This window comes from Nycticebus coucang, chromosome 1 (assembly GCF_027406575.1).
Source record: "Nycticebus coucang isolate mNycCou1 chromosome 1, mNycCou1.pri, whole genome shotgun sequence".
In the NCBI taxonomy this organism is placed as follows: Eukaryota; Metazoa; Chordata; class Mammalia; order Primates; family Lorisidae; genus Nycticebus; species Nycticebus coucang.
The window spans coordinates 84,242,926-84,266,500 of record NC_069780.1 but is presented as its reverse complement, the minus strand read 5'-3'; the positions used below and the strand labels follow the sequence as shown (position 1 = coordinate 84,266,500).

Below are 23,575 nucleotides of genomic sequence, written 5' to 3'. Positions count from 1 at the left end.
TGAAGGAAACTGCTAATAAAGTGAAAAATAACTAAAAGGAAATCCAAAAACAGAATCAAATAAGAGATGAATGATATGAAGAATATAGAAAGGATATAGTGGAGCTGAAAGAACTGAAGCAGTCAATTAGGGAACTTAAAGATGCAATGGAAAGTATCAGCAACAGATTAGACCATGTAGAAGAAAGAATTTCGTAGGTAGACAAAGTTCTTCAGATAACTCAGATAGTTAAAGAGGCAGAAAAGAAGAGAGAGAAAGCAGAACGTTCACTGTCAGAATTATGGGACTTTATGAAGCATTCCAACATACGAGTTATAGGAATCCCAGAAGGGGAAGAAGAATGCCCCAGAGGAATGGAAGCCATACTAGAGAATATTATAAATGAAAATTTCCCAAATGTCACAAAAGATTCTGACACACTGCTTTCAAAGGGATATCGGACCCCAGGTTGCCTCAACTCTAACCAAGCTTCTCCAAGACACATTATGATGAACCTGTCCAAAGTCAAGACAAAAGAAAAAATTCTGCAAGCTGCCAGGAGTAAGTGCCAGTTGACCTACAGGGGCAAATCCAGCAGAGTGACTGCGGACTTCTCAATGAAACTTTCCAAGCAAGAAGACAATGGTCATCTACCTTTAATCTACTTAAACAGAACAATTTCCAGCCCAGAATTCTATATCCTGCTAAGCTAAGCTTTAAAATTGATGGAGAAATCAAATCATTTACGGATATAAAAACATTGAGGAAACTTGCCGCAACAAGAGCAGCTCTACAGGAAATACTTCAACCTGTTCTATACACTGACCATCACCATGGATCAGCAGCAAAGTAAGAACTCAGAAATTAAAGGGCAGAACCTAACTTCCACACTGATGCAAAAGAAAAAACTAAGCAAAGGACTCTCACAAAATAAGATGAAAAGAACACTACAACACTTATCAATTATGTCAATAAATGTTAATGGCTTGAATTCCCCACTGAAGAGACATAGATTGGCTGACTGGATTAAAAAACACAAGCCATCCATTTGCTGTCTGCAGGAAACACACCTGCCTTCAAAAGACAAATTAAAGCTCCAAGTCAAGGGTTGGAAGACAATTTTTCAGGCAAATGGAATTCAGAAGAAAAGAGGAGTTGTAATCTTATTTTCAGATACATGTGGATTTAAAGCAACTAAAGTCAAAAAAGGCAAAGATGGTCACTTTATATTGGTCAAGGGAAAAATACAATAAGAAGACATTTCAATTCTAAATATTTATGCACCCAATTTAAATGCTCCCAGATTCTTGAAACAGACCTTACTCAGTCTGAGCAATATGATATCTGATAATACCATAATAACAGGGGACTTTAACACTCCTCTTACAGAGCTGGACAGATGCTCTAAACAGAAATTAAACAAAGATATAAGAGATTTAAATGAGACCCTAGAACAACTGTGCTTGATAGACGCATATAGAACACTGCAGCCCAAAGATAAAGAATATACATTCTTCTCATCACCCCATGGAACATTCTCCAAATTTGATCATATCCTGGGACACAAAACAAATATCAACAGAATCAAAAGAATTGAAATTTTACCTTGTATCTTCTCTGACCATAAGGCACTAAAGGTGGAACTCAACTCTCACAAAAATCTTTGACCCCACACGAAGTCATGTAAATTAAACAACCTTGTGTTGAATGACAGATGGGTGCAGGAGGCAATAAAACAGGAAATCATTAACTTCCTTGAGCATAACAACAATGACAACACAAGCTACCAAAACCTGTGGGATACTGCAAAAGCAGTTTTGAGAGGAAAATTTATTGCTTTAGATGCCTACATTCGAAAAACAGAGAGAGTGCATCAAGAAACTCACAAGCCAATCTTATGCAATTGGAAAAAGAAGAACAATCTAAGCCCAAACCCAGTAGAAGAAAAGAAATATCCAAAATCAAATCAGAGATCAATGAAATTGAAAACAAAATAATTATTCAGAAAATTAATGAAACAAGGAGTTGGTTTTTTGAAAAAATAAATAAAATAGATAAACCATTGGCCAGACTTACTAGAAATAGAAAAGTGAAATCTCTAGTAACCTCAATCAAACATGATAAAGGGGAAATAACAACTGATCCCACAGAGATACAAGAGATCATCTCTGAATACTACCAGAAACTCTATGCCAAGAAACTTGACAATGTGAAGGAAATGGATCAATATTTGGAATCACACCCTCTCCCTAGATGCAGCCAGGAAGAAATAGAGCTCCTGAACATACCAATTTCAAGCACTGAGATTAAAGAAACAATAAAAAAGGTTCCAACCAAAAAATGCCCTGGTCTAGATGGCTTCACACCAGAATTCTATCAAACCTTCAAGGAAGAGCTTATTCCTGTACTGCAGAAATTATTCCAAAAAACAGAGAAGGAAGGAATCTTCCCCAACATGTTCTATGAAGCAAACATCACCCTGATACCAAAACAAGGAAAAGACCCAACCAAAAAGGAGAATTTCAGACCAATTTCATTCATGAATATAGATGCAAAAATTCTCAACAAAATCCTAGACAATAGATTACAGCTTATCATCAAAAAAGTCATACATCATGATCAAGTAGGTTTCATCCCAGGGATGCAAGGCTGGTTTAACATACGCAAGTCCATAAACTTTATCCACCGTATTAACAGAGGCAAAAATAAAGATCATATGATCTTCTCAATAGATGCAGAAAAAGCATTTGATAAAATCCAGCATCCTTTTCTAATTAGAACACTGAAGAGTATAGGCATAGGTGGCACATTTCTGAAACTGATTGAAGCTATCTATGACAAACCCATAGCTAATATTTTACTGATCAGAGTAAAACTGAAAGCTTTTCCTCTTAGAACTGGAACCAGACAAGGTTGTCCTCTGTCACCTTTACTATTCAACTAGAGCTGGAAGTTCTAGCCAATACAATTAGGCAAGACAAGGAAATAAAGGGAATCCAAATGGGAGCAGAGGAAGTCAAACTCTCCCTCTTTGCTGACGACATGATCTTATACTTAGAGAATCCCAAAAACTCAACCACAAGACTCCTAGGAGTTATCAAAAAATACAGTAATGTTTCAGGATATAAAATCAATGTCCACAAGTCAGTAGCCTTTGTATACGCCAATAACAGTCAAGATGAGAAGCTAATTAAGGACACAACTCCCTTCACCATAGTTTCACAGAAAATAAAATACCTAGGAATATACCTAACAAAGGAGGTGAAGGACCTCTATAAAGAAAATTATGAAATCCTCAGAAAGGAAATAGCAGAGGATATTAACAAATGGAAGAACATATCATGCTCATGGATGGGAAGAATCAACATTGTTAAAATGTCTGTACTTCCCAAAGCAATCTACCTATTCAATGCCATTCCTATTAAAATACCAACATCATACTTTCAAGATTTGGAAAAAATGATTCTGCATTTTGTATGGAACCAGAAAATACTCTGTATAGCTAACGCAGTTCTTAGTAATAAAAATAAAGCTGGGGGCATCACCATACCAGATTTTAGGTTGTACTACAAAGCCATAGTTGTCAAGACAGCATGGTACTGGCACGAAAATAGAGACATAGACACTTGGAATCGAATAGAAAACCAGAAAATGAAACTAACATCTTACAACCACCTAATCTTTGATAAACCAAACAAGAACATATTTTGGGGGAAAGACTCCCTATTCAATAAATGGTGTTGGGAGAACTGGATATCCACATTAAAAGACTGAAACTGGACCCACACGTTTCCCCACTCACAAAAATTGATTCAAGATGGATAAAGGACTTAAATTCAAGGCATGAAACAATAAAAATCCTCATAGAAAGCATAGGAAAAACACTGGAAGATATTGGCCTGGGGAAAGACTTCAGGAAGAAGACTGCCATGGCAATTGCAACAACAACAAAAATAAACAAATGGGACTTCATTAAACTGAAAAGCTTCTGTACAGCTAAGGAGACAACAACCAAAGCAAATAGACAACCTACACAATGGGAAAGGATATTTGCATATTTTGAATAAGACAAAAGCTTGATAACTAGGATCTGTAGAGAACTCAAATTAATCCACTTGAAAAAAGCCAACAATCCCATATGTCAATGGGCAAGAGTCATGAATAGAACCTTCTCTAAAGAAGACAAATGAATGGCTAATAAACATGAAAAAATGCTCATCATCCCTATCTTTTAGAGAAATGCAAATCAAAACCACCCTGAGATACCGTCTAACTCCAGCGAGAATGGTCCAAATCACAAAATCTCAAAACTGCAGATGCTGGCGTGGATGTGGAGAGAAGGGAACACTTTTACACTGCTGGTGGGACTGCAAACTAGTACAACTTTTCTGGAAGGAAGTATGGAGAAATCTCAAAGCACTCAAGCTAGACCTCCCATTTGATCCTGCAATCCCATTACTGGGCATCTACCCAGAAGGAAAAAAATCCTTTAATCATAAGGACACTTGTACTAGACTGTTTATTGCAGCTCAATTTACAATCGCCAAAATGTGGAAACAGCCTAAATGCCCACCAACCCAGGAATGGATTAACAAGCTGTGGTATATGTATACCATCGAATACTATTCAGCCATTAAAAAAATGGAGACTTTACACCCTTGGTATTAACCTGGATGGAAGTGGAAGACATTATTCTTAGTAAAGCATCACAAGAATGGAGAAGCATGAATCCTATGTACTCAATTTTAATACGAGGACTATTAATGACAATTAAGGCCATGGTGGGGGTGGGGGAAGGGGAGACCAGAGAGAGGGAAAGAGGGAGGGGGGTGGGGCCTTGATATGTGCCACACCTTCTGGGGGCAAGACAGGATTGCAAGAGGGACTTTACCTAATTGCAATCAGTGTAACCTGGCTTATTGTACCCTCAATGAATCCCCAACAATAAAAAAAAAAAAAAGAATAGAATTATGTAAGACCCAATCTATTTTCAAGCCTCTGCCTATCACTGGAAGTCGTCTTGTTTTAGTGGGATTCCTCTACCAAAAACTACCTCCCTTAATGAGAATTTTGGAATGGAACACTGCATTTTTCTTCCACAGATTTGAAAAGTGTTTGTTTCAGGTTATTTACAAGAGTGAACTACCTGGAAGATATGTCTTTCTTATCCTCATTCCAGGATTTTAACTGTTACAAAAATGAAAGATATTGATATGTGGCTGTCCTAGAGTATAGAAATCATTGCCTTTAGATACCAACATACAAACTCATTGTAAGTATATGAGCTGAAAATATCCTATAATACATAAGCTAAAAAATATATAATTGAAGAAAACAAAAACATTTTGCACCCTGGCATTCATCTATGGGTTTTAATTTCACTTTTCCATGTCATTTGCCCACAACAATAGTAACACAAAAACGAATGAGGAAAAAATCTAGAAGCCCTAGTGGTTCAGTATTTCAAGTATATTTCAGGTATATTTTTCATATATAATTATTGTTTTGGGGGGTATAAAATTATTTTATAATATAGATTAAATAGAAGACTGTCTTAAAATGAAGAAGCATGAATCCTATGTACTCAAATTTGATATGAGGACAATTAATGACAATTAAGGACACGGTGGGGTTGGGGGAAGTGAAAAGCAGAGAGAGAAAGACGGAGGGAGGAGTGGGGAAAGGAAAAGCAGAGAGAGGGAAGAAGGGAGGGGGCTGGGGCCTTGGTGTGTGCCACACCTTTTGGGGGAAGACAGGATTGGGGGAAGACCGGAAGACTTGGCCTAACAAAAAAAAAAGTAACACATTATTTTTCCTAATAGAGAAAATGGCAGCTGCAGAAATGGAAATAAATAGAATGAGAGAATTAAGAAGTTACATTGTTCGGGCGGCGCCTGTGGCTCAGTGAGTAGGGCGCCGGCCCCATATGCCAAGGGTGGCCGGTTCAAACCCAGCCCCAGCCAAACTGCAACAAAAAAATAGCCGGGCGTTGTGGAGGGCGCCTGCAGTCCCAGCTGCTTTGGAGGCTGAGGCAAGAGAACCGCGTAAGCCCAAGAGTTAGAGGTTGCTGTGAGCTGTGTGACGCCACAGCACTCTACCTGAGGGTGGTTCAGTGAGACTCTGTCTCTACAAAAAAAAAAAAAAGAAGTTACATTGTTCCACAACATATACAATTGGAAATGGGATATCCACATGCAAAAGAATAAAGTTGAACCCAAACCTTACATGATACATAGAATTTAACTCAATATGGCTTAAAGACCAAAACATAAGAATTAACCTAGAAAACAGAGAGGGAAAATTTCATAATATTGGGTTTGGCGATGATTTCTCTGATATGACACCAGAAGGATGGCCAACAAAAGCACAAATAAACAAATAGGACTGCATCGAACTTAAAAACCTCTGCAAAGAAAATGAAATAATCAACAGAATGAAAAGGCAATATACGGAATTAGAAAAAAAATTTTCAATCCATATATTTCATAAGGGGTTAATACCCAGAATATATGAAAAACTTCTACAATTCAACAAAAGATATAATCAGATTTGAACAGGTATTTTTCAGAGAAGATATACAAGTGACCAGGAACAATAGGAAAGGATGCTCAAAATCCTATAATCATAAAGAAACACAGACCAAAACCACAGTGATGTATCACCTCGCACTCCTTAGAATGGTCAGTATCATCCCCCCTTGAAGAAGCAAAACCAAAATAAGTGTTGCCAAGAATGTAAAGAAATTGAAGCCTTGTTGGCCGTGTAGTTCATTTAGCATCTTTTGAAGATTTGCCTATGTTGTAGCATGTCACAGGATTTCCTTCTGTTTAAGTCTGAACCATAGTCTGTTCCACAAGAGAACAGAACAGAACATGAATAGCGAAATAAGCAAGTCCCAGGTAGACAACCACAGCATGATGCTACTTACTTGAGAGATCTAACAAAGTCAAACTCAGAAAGCAGGGTGGTGGTTGCCAGGGCCTGGGGCAAGCAGCTCCAGGGAAAGCTGGAGAAAGCTACTGCACAACAATGTACAAGGAGTGAATACTACTGTACTCTACACTCAAAATACGTTAAGATGATGAATTTTACACTATGTGTATTTTTTAAACCACAATTTAGAAAAAGGAGTAGGGAGTAGTTAAACATAATAGCGTAGACTATAGATACTAATAACTTGGAAAAATCTCCAGGGCATCTTGTTCAATGAAAATTCATGCTGTACAATAATATATCTATATAGAATGATTATAATACCATAAGAATTTATACAAGTATTGGCCTCTATACAGATATATTTACATATATAATAAGCCTGTGGGTGGAAATCAAGAGGAACTTCCCATTTTTACTTTATAATTTCTGTTCTAATTTTACAACTGAGGCTGGGCTCTGTGGCTCACGCTTGTAATCCTAGCACTCTGGGAGACTGAGGTGGGTGGCCTGCTTGAGTTCAGGAGTTCCAGACCAGACGGAGAAAGAGCAAGACCTTGTCTCCACTAAAAATAGAAAAACCAGTGGGGCATAGTGGTGCACAGCTGTAGTCCCAGCTAATCGGGAAGCTCAGGCAAGAAGATTGCTCAAGCCCAAGAGTTGGAGATTACTGTGAGCTATGATGACAGAGTGAGACTGTCTCAAAAAAAAAAAAAAAGGTTTTTTTTTTTACAACTAGACCATATCCATGTGTTATAGGTATATAGGTATTTCAAAATTTAAATATGAAATTTCAGAAACATAGAATTAAAATATTTTCATATTTAAAAATCTCATAAATAAATAAATAGTTGTATTATACCAATAAAGAATTTCACAGAGCTTAATTCCATCAAGTTGCTACTTCTTACTCATAATTTTGGCTAAATACCCAAAGTTTTTGTTGTTATATTGATTTTCTTTTACATAATCCAAAACTACACCATTTACTTCATATACAAAATTAAAAAATTAATGCTAAACACTTGAACAAATTGAATAAAAATAATATTTCCTCAGGTTTTCTTTTTTGCTCATTACACAAGTTCTATCAAAATGTCATGTATAAAACTATAATTTTTTGGATTTAAAAGAAAAGATTTATATTCAAACTATCAATTTCTTGAAGTTATGAATCATATGAGTGGAAAATATGTTTAGAATCATTAAAATAAGATGTATGAGTTAATCACGAACATTTTATGTAGAGTATCACAACATTTCTTTTTACTAAATGCATTAAATTAGGTATTTCCAATATTATAATTAATAAAATATTTTACAAAAGTGTGGCTTAATTTGTTTGTTTTCATGAGAATTTTTTTATATGATTAATCTATCATTTAAAACAAAATCAGGCTTGGCCCCCGTAGCTCAGTGGTTAGGGCACTAGCCACATGCACCAGGGATCGTGGGTTCAAACCCGGCCCAGGCCTGCTAAATAGCAATGACAACAATAAGAAAAAATAGCCAGGCATTGTAGCGGGTGCCTGTAGTTCCAGCTACGTGGGCGGCTGAGGCAAGAAAATTGCTTAAGCCCTAGAGTTTGAGGTTGCTGTGACCTGTGATGCCACAGCATCCTACTGAGGGCGACATAGTGAGACTGTGTCTCCAAAAAGAAAAAAAAAATCAATTTTCAAATAATGTTAACAAGATATATTCCAACACCAAAATGATGCAATTTCCCAGCTTCTTAAAAATTGAAATAGTATTTACTAAAGACTATAAGCATTTTTAACAGCTTAATGTTTTCAAATGATTAATATTAAAACATAACTTAAAAATCACCTATTACATTCTAAACTCTTAAATTTAGGAGCAAGACTTGGAAAGATTAGCTTGCCTAAATCAGCATAGTTTATTAACCCATACAAGATCAGGAATAAGACCTAGGTAGCTAAATCTTTAAGATATGTGTATATACAATAACTCACAAAAATACTCAAATATAATGTTTAGATAAATATGTGCTATTAAAAAGAAAAAAGTCGCTTAGCAGTATTATGAAATTTAGAGAATCCAGTAAATATTTGCATATAAATTATTGACAAGTTTTGAGGCTTAAATAAATTAGATTTTAGCAGCATTTTAATCAACTAAAAGTAGAGTTAAGTCTCAGAGCTTCCTTTGACATTTTGAAATTACTCTCAAATATAATAAAATAGCCAATGTACATTTTATTAATAGAATCATATCTTTTGGTAATTTTCTGCTTGGAAAAGAGTATGTTTAAAGTTTAAAATACAAATGTTATTTCCATGTTTTCATTGCCTTGTAAATGGTAATGATTTCATTATTGAAATCTTAATTGTATCTCTATATTAATTATGCATACAGCAAGTGCATACAATGTGAATTGACCATGCAAGAGAAAGAGCAAGTGATCCCCCATGACCACATCTTTTATTTTTTAATAGTATTACTCAATTGGTCCATTCAAGGTCTATTGTGAATAAAGACTATCTTGAATATGATCAATATCTCATAGTTTTGTGGATTAGATGGAGAGGAAGGGTTATCAGAATTAGGTGGCTTATGATGAAAATACCAATCATGTCCAAAGAGGATTGGTCATTATTTAATACACAAGTCCACTGTTTAGAAAGGAAGCTGATGTTATACCACAGATTCTATACAAGGTCCTACTGTGTCCAGTATTTTTGTCGACAATTTACACAATGACATAAATGGCCAATGTTTCAAATTTGCAGATATTGTTACCAGAGATGACAGAGCTCATATTTCAATCTTATGGGCTTGGGTCCATAACCCAAAACCCAACGTAAAATTTAATAGAGATGAATGCAAATCTGGCATGTGTCATCAATCAATTCATATTCACAGAATAGAAGACATGAGGTGTGCCATAATTCATCTTAGAATCAAGCAAATGTTCAGTAAAATACAAATTTAGGGCAAACTATTAATTCAAGGCAGTTACTACAAAGCTAGGATACTTGAATGTTTTCAGAGAATTACAGTCTAGATAATCTCAAATACTTTGAAGGCCAAGCAGGATATATAGGGAGTGAAATAAACAGGGATGGAGCAGTAGAGAATAGTGAGATGGGAATAACGGCAGAATCCATGCTCCACTTGAAGGATTCCTTTGTTTGTTCGTTTTCATGTAAAAACTGTAGAACACAGTCTTTTCGGTTGAAATCAGTCTGAAACCTGAATTTTCGGATTCAGGCCATGATAATCTAAAGTAGAGCAAATCATAGCCTAGATCTACATTCAACATTGTAAGAAAAACACCATTAAACCTACATTCGAATGACATGAAAACCACAAGGGTTTGAAAACAGAAATGTTTGAATAGCGGAAGGAATTCAGAACTCTTATCCTTGTGATGAGAGAATTTAAGAACGACATGATAGTTATCTTCTATTTTGTTTATCTATTTAAATAAGAAAAATGAAAAAAAAAATTGCCTAAGTCAGAATTAGGACCAATGGTATGGAAACACATAGGATGCAAGTTTTAATCTTATAACATCTTTTAAAAAACTATAACAATAAAAACTAAAAAAATGGAATTGAATGTTAGGAAAAGTGGTAAATCTTAACTGACTGATTAGGTATATATAAGAATACTGTAATTCAGATGGTTTACTCACTAAGTCATAACATTTCTAATATACATGTGAACAGAATTAGGAAATTCCGTTCCTTTTTAATATATGTGTGTTTAAACAGTTGACAGGTATATATAATTATGAGAAAAGTTGGAAAACTATTCTAATTTAAAATACTGAGCTGCTTTTTCACTATAAATAAAGAAATTTTAGGGCAGCACAGTCATTTTTAGAAAATAGAAATGGTACTAGAACATTTGCATTATGCTCTACAACCTGCTACCATTGTTCTTGCAAATTATCTTGCTATGTCCCACTGCTAGGCTTGAGAGAACTGTTTCAATATTTTAGGGGTACAAAAAAGAAAGGGACTCAATACAGGGAATACATTTCTTCTAACAATCTTAAGAAAATTTGGTCTTATAAAAGTAGCATGACTGAATCTGATTTTAAAATCGGCAAATAAAAAGTAAATAAAATAGGGCGGCGCCTGTGGCTCAGTGAGTAGGGCGCCGGCCCCATATGCTGAGGGTGGTGGGTTCAAACCCAGCCCCGGCCAAACTACAACAAAAAATAGCCGGGCGTTGTGGCGGGCGCCTGTAGTCCCAGCTGCTTGGGAGGCTGAGGCAAGAGAATCGCGTAAGCCCAAGAGTTAGAGGTTGCTGTGAGCTGTGTGAGGCCACGGCACTCTGCCCGAGGGCGGTACAGTGAGACTCTGTCTCTACAAAAAAAAAAAAAAAAGTAAATAAAATAAGCAAATAACAAAAAACCCTTGGGACTCAGGGGAAATAACATAAAAAGAAAAATGTTTGCAAAAGTCAGTACCCAGGAAAACACAGCTAATACATAGTAAACATGATGAGTTCCTTGGCTTATCAGCACTAATCCCTTTGGCAATTCAAAATTCATTATACCTTCTACGTTTTTTCCCCTTAATTTTCACATTACTAATTCATACATGTATGTCTGCATCCTGAAATAAATGTTTAAATACTCTGAGCTAAATCTCACTGATAATAAGATCAAAGTTGTTTCACCAATAGTCATTGTTTGCCATATAAAAGGACTTAGAATAGGGTGGCGCCCCGGCCTCATGTGTCCGAGGTGGTGGGTTCATACCCAGCCTTGGGCAAAAAAAAAGAAAAGAAAAGAAAAAAGGACTTAGATTATGTCCATATTCTTTTTTCTGTCAAAAATAAAGGACTAGTAAGAAAAGTCTGGGGAGCAAAATTATATCAATGGCTTTACACAAACAGTTAAGAAAAGTACTTCCATAAATTTTGTACTGATATTTACAATATGCTGGCCACATTAAAATGTCCGCAACCATTTTAATCATTGGTATATTTAATTTTGAAAAGCATGGATATCCATGCCTGCCTCTAATTTTGTTTACACTGTCTTAATGTAAAAAAAGAACATTTAGGGTGGCGCCTGTGGCTCAGTGAGTAGGGCGCCAGCCCCATATGCCGAGGGTGGCGGGTTCAAACCCAGCCCCGGCCAAACTGCAACCAAAAAATAGCCGGGCGTTGTGGCGGGCGCCTGTAGTCCCAGCTGCTCGGGAGGCTGAGGCAGGAGAATCGCGTAAGCCCAAGAGGTAAGAGGTTGCTGTGAGCCGTGTGACGCCACGGCACTCTACCCGAGGGCGGTACAGTGAGACTCTGTCTCTACAAAAAAAAAAAAAAAAAAAAAGAACATTTAAATCTAACCATCTTTAAAGGTCTATCTGACATCTTTAAGGAAGCAACACTGACTGTAAGATCAGAGAGATTTTACAAATTTTAAAGGCTATGTAACATCCTCCACCAAGATAAGTTGTTTCACTAAGGGCAATATGAAATATCATATTTTGGAACATTGAGAGTATTTGGTAGATTTGTACATTTGAGGGCAATATGAAATATCATATTTTGGAACATTGAGAGTATTTGGTAGATTTGTATCATATTTTGGAACATTGAGAGTATTTGCTAGATTCGTACATTTTCCCTTTTATTTCTAAAATTTCATTTCCTCATAAAAACAATCAACCACCCTTTACCTGTGACTTTGCTTTGGATAATCACTTAGTAAGAGTCAAAGCTGGAAAGGTGAACGTTAAATTACTTTACTATCGAATTTTCCTTCAAATAATGTGTTGAAGGTCTAACTAAACAATTTCAAAACGTTAACGATATTTGCATTTAGTTGAGATTTGATTTTAATATAGAATATTGCACAATTCTATTCCTTGTCTACAGAGCTCAAGGACTCTATGCATCACCATGGCAACTGGTGAGAAAATCCTAGAGGTAGGCAGAGAAGATTCATTTACTCAAACACAATTATAAAGGGCCCCGAACACTAAGTCATCTAAAGTACCTGTGCAGTTGACTCTGGACTTCATCTCCTCTAGGAAGCATCAAAATAGGAATTTTAGAATGCTTTTGAAATGAGAGACTAAGCTCAAATTATTTCTGTATTCATTTAACCTTTCCTGCTAGATTGATTGTCCTCATGGCCTGCTGATGGTGCAAAAAGTGCTTTCTCTTTGATGTGGGCAATATTATAAAAGCATTCTGTAAAATGATTAGGGTCAATTTACTTAGTCAATGTATCACAAGAGTGATCTTCAAATGACACAATAGGATGGTTAGAGAGCATACTAACATTATCAGAATATAACTGTAGGAAGAGAATACCCAAAATAACACATTTGTCCCCCCAAAACCTACCACTTTGTACAACAATCGTAATTCGACAAGCAGACATACACCTTGTTTAGAACTTTGGTCGCCAAAGGTACATGATTCCATATGTGGCCTTCTGCATTTTTTAATTTTTCTATTCCAGTGAAATTTAAGAACTACCAAGTGAACTACATGGGTATATTTAACTTGAGCAATAATTTCTAAAGGAAACAATGGCCAACTCTTGGAAGCGTTGACCTTTCCTGCTTTGCTAACTCTATTAGCATAGCTAAGATGAGAGAACCCAAAAGCCCCCCAGGCAGCTTAGGCTAAATGTCTCCTTCAATACATTTAGGATGCTTTCTGAATTCAGTGTTTTCTCAGTGGTTCTGTGGAATTGTGAGAAAAATTAAAATGTCAGAGAAAGAGAAACTGCAAACCAGGGAGGAAATGATTTTAACTTGTCCTGGATCAGTGACAGAAGGCTGGGGGCATGCAAGAGTTCTCAGTTATACAGATGGCTCTGCTATAATCAAGCCCCAAAAAAACGGAGGAAGAGGAATTTGCAAGACATACGACTAACCACACATAAGTGACCTATGACACATGCATAACAGTGCTATTTTTTGCTTATTATTCCTATTCAGCACCTATTTAATACCTTTTTTTTGAAACTATTTAAATATTTAAGCAAAAGTGATAGATCTATAAAGGGGATATTTTGATGAGTAACTTTCTACATATATGGAAATACATATGGCTCATTTCATTTTCAAAATATTTGAAAGACATTTTACATATAGGTATATACATATATATTAATATTATAGAGGTACATATTTCTGCTGCCTAGAAAGAGGCAGTAAAGGTGACTGTGGCAGAGAAATCCTTAACAGCACCAGAAATTATAAAGTAAGTATGAACAACAACACAAATTAGTAAAATCTCTTCTATACAGCATGCGTGCATCCGTAAAGAAACCAGGCTATGTTATTGATAAACGCAAACAGTAACTGGAGTAAATTGTAACTTTAATGAAATTGTAACGTGGTTTTATAAAAGAACTGTCATCATGGCTAGACCATTTGTACTTGTATTCCAATAATGTTTTTATACACAAAGAGAATTAGGTATATTTTATTCCACAGAGAGAGTTGGATAAAATGTTGCTGCTATTAAATGGATAATCTCAATTATCATCCTTTTCTAGCAATGGGGATGGTTATATAATAAATTACAGGTAGGTGTTTGGGAGATTTCAAACTAGTTCTTTCACTCTGGTAGGTAACAGCTGCCTGAGTACTAGTTATCTCTCATTTATACTATGTCTAAACTCTTAAATGTTTATGATGCTAGGTGAAAACAGCATAGTTTCATGGATTATAAAACTAAATTAATCTCTGCAAATGGGATAAACTTCTTCATAAAATAAGAAGGTGAACGCCTTTATTTTGGTAATCGTTCAGAATCTTTTCCTTCCAGCATTAACATCGGTAAAGTAGACCCCTTATTCACAAACCACACATGCTGTGTCCCTCACTCTCCCAGAGGAGAGAACCACAGAAAGCGCCTTCCGTGGTGGGGGTTCAGAGTAGGCATGAAGAGGAACCACTTAGCTGCAAGTTAATACCTGTAGCTAGACAGACCCGTGATAGGTTTATACACAAAAGTAATCTCCTGTGTTATAACTCTAAGAACACAATATACAGAGGCCTTGTAAAATCATTTTCTATACAAAATCATATATTTCAAGGTCTGTCCTATTTTATTGAGAGAATAAATTATTAATATGTGAAACTCTAAACATAGAGGCTTATAATTGAAAGGCTAACTCTCTCTTAATTATAGGCATGCTACCATGGCACTATAATTAAGACCGATCAGCATCTCCTAAATGAGTCAAACTTTGTCATTCACTCAGTACAACAAACTAGATGCTTTCCATTAGCAGAAAACCACAAAAAAATGAATTTTCCTCATATGAATTTTCCTCCCATCTCTTGGTAGCTACGAGATTGGTCTCCACTTACTCTCTCCTTCTAGCAGAACACAGTAAATATTTCATGAATGTTTAGCTTATTGTCAAAGGAAAGTATAGGCTTTTAAGTAGAAAATATACAGCTTAAATTGGACTTCTAAAACTATTACATACTCACTGACTTCACTGAAGTACTATTAATATAACCTAGTTTACTATTGTTTATGAAAATAATTTAGACTTTAACTGAACAACATGTCATCTTAGTGCAAAACGGTTCCCCATACACAATGTGAAATATTCATTTGTTTTCCTCTCCACAAAGATACACTTTGATAAAACAATATTGAGACAAATGACTAGGAGTTCAAAATTCTATGTTTTATTTTAGAACTGACCATTGATTTCTCAATGGCTTTAAGTTGTTTTTCATTTTTTAGCTACTTATCATTTACATTAGACCATGTGCTAACATTTCAAATCACTATCCCCAATGCTAAATCCAAAGCTCTTGCTCTGATAAAGAGAGAAAGTTAACCTGATAAACTTGGTAATAACACAAACTTTAACAATAATATAATTAATAGACTCAGTGCCTTTAACTCAAGCAGCTTGGGGCACCAGCCATATACACCAGAGCTGGTGGGTTCAAATCCGACCTGGGCCTGCCAAACAACAATGACAACTATAACAAAAAAATGGCCAGGCATTGTGGCAGGTGACTGTAGTCCCAGCTACTTGGGAGGCTGAGGCAAGAGAATCACTTAAACCCAAGAGTAGGAGGTTGCTGTGAGCTGTGACACCACGGCACTCTACCCAGGGTGACAGCTTGAGACTCTGTCTCAAAAAAAAAAAAAGAAAAAGAAAAAAATAATAATATAACTAATAAAATCCCTAGTTGTATGTAGTAAAAGAGCATAAAATAAAAAGCTATTAATAAAGCCAACTTCAGCCACACTCGGAAACATAAGAAAATGTTAGAACTTTAAAGTTTTGCAAGTGGCAAACATTTTCCCAGGTCTTGGGTCAGACAGTAGCAAACATAACAGATATGTAGAGATCAAAGTATCCAGTCTGTGTCTACGGTGGGCTTCAGCCCACTTCACCTGTGCTCCCTCTCCTAGATGGTTGGGAGCCATGATGGTCAATATGGCAGCTCTCACCTTGTCCTGAATCTACTCTACACAGGAGCTCAGAAAGACCCTAAGAGTAAGGGACACTATGGAAAGAGAGAGAAAGAGAGAAGGAGAGAGAGAGACCTAAGTTATGAGGTAAGAGTTAATTTTAGGAATAGAAACAAGAATCTCTTTTATAAGATTTTGCCCTGAAAACTTAGCATTTCAACTATATTACAGCCAATGACAAACTTCAGTACATCTTAGGATTGAAGGAAACAATGTTAATGAAAATCATCAAGTCAAAAGTTTTTTTGACTTTAACATGTGTCTGAATTAGCTGTCCTTCAACACATTTTACATAACACTTTAGGAATAGAAATTCTTTGTTCCAGAGGTAATCTATTATCCCATTTTCCTACACTAATATGATAAACTCTACATGGAAAGGCGGGAGACTTGATGAATACAACTGGAAAGCCATAACATCCTAGGAAACGTTTGGAGGGTGAACAGGAAAAATAATTTTCCTTACTATTATCATCTTGACACTCAAATAGCAAATATTTAAACAGTTAGAAAAATTGCTCAAAATGACTTCCGAATATCTTTTTATTTAATCTAACTTGAAAAAGACAAAACTTTTGTAGACCTAATTTTCCCAGTCGCAACTACATTACATATTTCAATGGAAGAATTAACATGATGGGTTCCGATTTTCTTTGATGACAGGTGCTGTTACATTAGCAACCCTTTTCTGGTACAGAGTAAATAGCGTGCCTTTCAAATACTTTTGAGCCCATACTCTTCTTTGTCTAGATGAGGAGAGGCTGACTGCAGCACTGTATGAGACTAACAGGTGGTGTATCAACAGGTGGTGTATTTGGAGCTACTTTGAGAGGAGGTGTGAGGATCTGCTATGTTTCATCCTTCACTGATGCTCTTACATGACTTAAGCAAATACGGATGAGACTAAAAACACAGCACGAAAACAGTGAAATAGATCCGGAGACCTTAAGGAAAAATAACGCATGTAAGGAACCCCAGTTAGGAGTAAAACACCTTAGCATACTTATTATCTGCCAAATTATCTAAGTTTCAGTTTAATAATGCATAAAAATCCAACAGAACTCCTTGCCTGATTATTGGACAGAAATATTGTGAGATTCAAAGAGATAATGTTTAACAAACTGCCTAGGGAAGCTATACTGATAGAAGTAATCAGTTCACCTTATTACCCACCATCACTTCTCTATTATGCTAGGGAAGGAAATCTTTACGACTTCACACAATTTCTTCAACTACATATTAGAACAGATGGTCCCCATGGGCTTAGTTCACTGCAAGAACATTGTTTTCCCAGATTCATCTAGCTTTCTTATCTTGTCCACTAGGGATGTAAATACACTGACCATGAAATCCTGGCATCTTGGAGATGAAGACCCATATATTACTGTGATTGGCGCTGACACAGTTACGATATACTGAAAATCCTTCTAAATGTGAATGTGTAGCAGTGAAAACAGTTGGCAGCACTGTTGTCTAAGTCAGGCGATAACTTCAATGGCTTAACAGATACAGACTCAACTGGAAGAGAGTGTCCGGAATCAATTAAAAGACTGTTTTAGGCAACTAAGTAAATCATGTTCTAACAACCTCCTGCATCATTTTCATTGATCTGATTCACTTCAAGAGGGAGCACCTTATTTTTCCCAGACAAGATGAAAGCAAACCACAAATAATAAAAATGGTTCTAAATATACTGGTAACTGAGAAATATACAATATTCTAATTTATTTTAATAAATCCATTGTTGTGATGAAGCAAGAGCACTATGTGCTATCAACAGTATTCATACACATATTACACACATGCCCAGGCGTGATGATAAATTTTCAGCAGTAGCAAATCCATATCATAACATTCATACTTAGGTCTGCATTAAAGCCAAAAAAGCTGCTGATACTCAGACAACACTTCTGCATTTAAACTGAGATGCCTAATGTGTTCATTGTTGTCCTGCACTCCCTGTGCCCTTCCAGGTTACTGTCTATGACTAGCTATGGTTACAGCCCCAGAACTTTTTCTGTCCTAATATCTGTAGCCCAACCAAAGTCATTTGGAAAAGAAATAAGAGGCAATGTAATACATAAGACAGCTTCTAAATTACAATCAACTATGTCAACACTTGGTGAGTGGGAGGTCCTAAAATTATGGAATAAACTGGCCTACATCTCACTCAAACTCAGATACATGAAACGGTATTAGTGGTTGTCAGATAGCGTAATATGTCACATATGTTGGCTTTAGACAGATAATCATCAACTGTATTTGTACATTTTAATAGCACAAGTTCTTCTATACAGATAATAGTAATATTATGCCAAAGAAAGCTCTTGGGCTTATCCTAAAAATAGAGAGCATGAGGCCACAAATTAAAAGAAAATTAACCTACATCGAATAGAGACAGTATAATTATGCTACCTGTTTTAGAAGTTAAGATGTAGAAACTCAAAACTCTTTCTTTGGAGAGTTTGAACACAAAATTCAGAATTTACACATATGTATATAATCTGCTTCCTGACATAGAATTAACATAACTGGTTCATAAACTACTTGAGACCAGTGAAATCATATTCATTTAAAATAAAACAAAACCAGTACTTTTTGTTAAAAAAATAATAATCTAACCTGAACTGCACTTTGCTTCAATTTTGTTCTTAAAAAACAGTCAACTTTTACAATCCTGAGATTTTATGACAACATCATGATTTTTCTCCTAAAGAAGTATGAATCAGAAAAGGGAGGTAGAGTATGGTTTGGAGTAGGGAAGGGTTAGGGATGGAGTCAAGGTCATGAGTAGAAACACGGAGAGAGCAAGTCCTAACTCTAGAGCTGGAGGGCTGGAGGTGACTTTCATAGAGCACCTTTGCATAGACCATAAGGCACAACATTTAAACAGGTTAAAATTTAGGAACAGAATTCGAGGCTACAAAGTAGAAGCTCTTACCCTGAAAAACTCTTTAGTGGAGCCAGAGTCTAATGTTCCATAAGCAATTTCTGTTTGCTTAGAAAGATCCTCAGCACTTTCGATGGGAGACACCATCCTCTCTACAGTCAGGAAGGCAGCTAAGTTAGCCGTGTAGGAGGAGATTATGATCAGGGTAAAGAACCACCACACACCTCCAACAATGCGCCCAGAGAGGGATCTAATAACAAGTATGAAATGGATTTGTAAAGTGAAATGAATGACCTAATAAAAAGAACAAGTTAGCAGCATTATGCAAATATTGACTTACAGGGGAATATTTAACTTTATACTTTCCATATATCCGTATGTTAATGAAACCAGAAATCATTAAACATTTTGGGCAAAGAATCCAGATTAATTAGATTCCATGACATACCCAGTGCAAAACTTCAGTTTCCTGGCATTCTTTCATGGATATAATGCCCAAATAGTTTATGATATGAAATCTCGCAACAAAGAGATTTCAAGAAATGTACAAATAATCTATCCAATCCTAAATTTACCCACTCATAATACATGTAAACATGAGGAGGAGAATCCAAGATCCCCAGAAACACAGCAATGTTTTATAAGCAAAATCAAATATTAAGGGAAAAAGGACTATTCATCACAGATGTAGTTTTAAGCAGTGAAGTAACCCACCATTTAATTCATCCAGTAAAGTTCCAAAACGCTCAAAAAAGACCCAAAATGTCATTAGTTTTTTTGAGTGCAAAACATAGGCATCAGATAAAGTACAGGAGAGAAAATGAGAAAACAATGATACTATAAACAAAGACATGACACAAAATATAACTGTTAATGAGTAAAATCAGATGGCTTCAATGCATGGATGGCTATAACCTTGCTCATTTGTGCCTCCTGCTTAAACAAAAGAAAACTCAAGGAAAATAAATTAGACATTTAAAAGTTTGTCAAGACAAAAATTTCTAGTTTGAAATAAAATAAAATAATTCCATGACTATAAATTCTTATGTAAAATACGTTTGAGAAGTTTAATAGATTCTTAATAACTTACATTAAAGCCTGAAGTAGATAAATATATAGATACAAAAAAGATATTTATATAATATGTATACACAGTACTATTTTGAAATATTTCAGAAACATTAACAAACCAATAAAATAACTATTTTATTTGTTGTCAGTAACTCTGCTGTATCTATCCATTAGACTTGCTAGGGTGAAGAAATGACATTTTTAAAAATGTAAAACATGAAAATGTGGCCGTTTATAACTTAAAGTTCCTGACAATGGTGAGACATTCAACTTTTGATGAAATGGATACCATATCACAGTCCTGGGAAATATTTCTAGAATAAACCACTCAAGTAGTCAAAAAAGCAGGGAAGCTAATTTAAAAGGAAAGGATTTTTTATATTCAAAACATCAGTTTGTGAGAAAGACATAGAGAGAAAAATAGCAATGAGAAACAAAAATAATACAATTAAGAATCTTTATCATGAAGTCTCTAGGAGGTGCTAAGAATTAAATATGATAGAAGGGAGAAAATTAAGCCCTTCTCACTTATGTTCTAAAAAGGATATTAAATGCATTTTACATTTGGAAAACCCCTTATGTAGAAAAAGGTACTCTTAAAATGCTCACTATTTGCTTCACAACAACAGGAGGTATAATTTTATGACCTATGCCCTATATTTAAGCAGGCAGATTCAGTACCTAACTGCTCAACTCCCTTAAAACAAAAGCACATTGTATAGTAATTGCTTTTGATTTTACACATGGTATGTTAATTTGAAATGTGTTTCAGAGTCATTTTTATGTCACTCTGTTCTGGTTGTAAAAATTTAAAAAGTTAAGGATGTAACTTGTCCTCTATTCCTGGGCCTATCTGGAATCTAAGGTGATCAAATACGTTAATGGATTTAAAATGTGCACGATGTCTCAAAAACATCATTGGACTTACCAATCATCCAAAAGTGAAAAATATTTAAGCAATTTATCATTTGCTTTTAGCTGTTTTAGCAATTAATGCTTCTGAAGGAGCTTTTGAGAAATTTTATGCAAAGGAACAAATTTTATTTTATACTTACAGACAAAATTATTTCTATAATTAAAAAAAAAACCTTTCGCCTATAAGCATCTCTAATGGAGTAAATAAATGTGTATATGCTATTATTGATCTTAAATTCCTATTAAATAATTAAAAAAAATAATGTACATTGTACATTTATTTGAATCCTTTGAGTTATTAGGAAAAACCCAGGAGCAAGTAGGAGAATAAAAACTCTTTATATTATATTTACCTCATAATGTCTGTAATTATATTCTTTAGGAAATGTATATCTCATAATGATAGTTTAAACTAAATTTCATGCAATTAAGTTAGTTAATTTAATAAATCATTCTAAATTATAACTTAAATTTATTCTATTATCATTAATAATATAGTTCCAATTCATATTTTGCTTGTAAAAGGATGGTAATTATTTTTTAAATATTCAAAGAACATTTCTAAAGTTATCTGTGCATTTCATGTTTTTTTTTTAAGAAAATAAGCTTCTTTATTCGCCTCAACTAGAGTGACCATGTTGTATTCTAAAGAAATAATAGTTTGTTTATTTTAACAAATCATTACATTTTCTAGCACTATGTACATGTATTATGTTCATTTTTCTATGTGCATATATAACAAAGTAAAAGACATGTACCACTTAATTTGTTTAAGAAAGCAAATTTTTCTCAGATATATTCTGAGGCAAAAAATAGTAATCAGTAACAAGGAAAAACAGCCCAGCACAGGGACTCACACCTGTAATCTCTAGAACTCTGGGGGTCTGAAGCAGGTGGATTGCCTGAGCTCAGGAGTTAGAGACCAGCCTGAGCAAGAGTGAGACTCTACCAAAAATATAATAACTAGCGGGGTATTGTGGCAGGCACCTGTAGTCCCAGGGACTTGGGAGGCTGAGACCACAGGATCACTTGAGCCCAAGAGTCCAAGGTTGCTGTGAGCTATGATGCCGCAGCACTCTACACAGGGTAACTAAGATGCTGTCTCAAAACAACCACCTCCCCCTCAAAACCCAAAACAAAGGAACAAACAAAAAAAGCAAGAAAAAAATGTGCTATGTAAAAACTGTTTATACTACCAGGAAATAAAATTTACTACATGTGAAATTGTAGTGAATTATGACTTATGAATAAAATCAAAAGCACAGAAAAAAAGGTCTTGTTTTAGACACACCCTTGATGAAAATGAGAAATTGTGTGTTCTGGTGGACCCTGGGTTGAATTTTCAATGTACCTTACATGGTTAGTCCCTATGAGCAAATAGGTTTCCCACTCCTAGACAGCCACTGGATCCCCAAACAGCTCCCTGCAGTACTTGGGAGCAGGACTAGACCTGAGGGCCCACTGACAGGAACCTAGGACAATATGTCCTAGTTCCTAGTGAACGCCCATACACCTCTCCCAACTTACTCAGGAGGACGGGCAGAGTGTATGTTATCCCACAATAACTGTTTACATCTTAGGGTAACAATATACTTCAGTGGCCTTTTTACCAAATGTGAACCATTTCTTTATGATTTTATGGATAAGAATACTCCCTGTGACCCCAATTTTGTTAGTTTTATCCTCCTTATTAACAGACACAAACCTCTCTCCATATTTTTAACTTAGATCATGTAAACTAAATATAGAGATGAAACTATGAATCTTATACATTTTGTTCAGAGGCATATACAGACACATATATGCCAGGCTATGCAAATATCACTGCCATCTCTCTAATTCCGTACAGGCCCATAGAGAAGCCACAGGGAATCTGATGGACACAATATTTTTTAGATCCATTCAATTGATGAAAATGTGATTTTATTACCATTGCCACTATACTTACTATCAGACAAGTGAGCCATTGATAATTTCTGCCTACATACTGCATTTCCTTTGTCTCATTGGATGGGATATACTAAAAAGACTGCAAAAAACACAAATCATTCAGCTTCTCAGATAATTTTTTTTAAACTTAATCCCTTGCTATACCTAAAAGGGCTCAAAAATGAACAATATAATGAAATAATGTAAGAAAAGGCATCCTTTCACTACTTATTATGATATTCCATAGAATCAAAGATGGGGAATGGAGCTCAAATTAGAATAGGCCAGTAGAATGACAATCATTTTCACTTAAAATGTTGGAGTAATGACTAGGAAAAGCATGACTTATTTCTCTGCAGAGCCAAGCACATCTATTATTCCTACTATTCCTATTCCTACTCACGTATGTCA

General features: G+C 35.4%; 1 protein-coding gene across 5 annotated transcripts in view; it reads right to left on the bottom strand.

Moving 5' to 3' along the window:
- Positions 1 to 23,575, bottom strand: part of GRIA2 (glutamate ionotropic receptor AMPA type subunit 2) — a 161,996-nt gene that overhangs the window by 14,678 nt on the left and 123,743 nt on the right. For all 5 annotated transcript variants that reach the window (XR_008378766.1, XR_008378767.1, XM_053583479.1 and 2 more), the window contains one exon: positions 19,301 to 19,499. Coding sequence is in view for 3 of the 5 variants with exons in the window: in XM_053583479.1 (XP_053439454.1) it covers positions 19,301 to 19,499 (199 nt within the window). In the remaining 2 variants the exon portion in view is untranslated. The remainder of the gene's footprint in view (positions 1 to 19,300; positions 19,500 to 23,575) is intronic.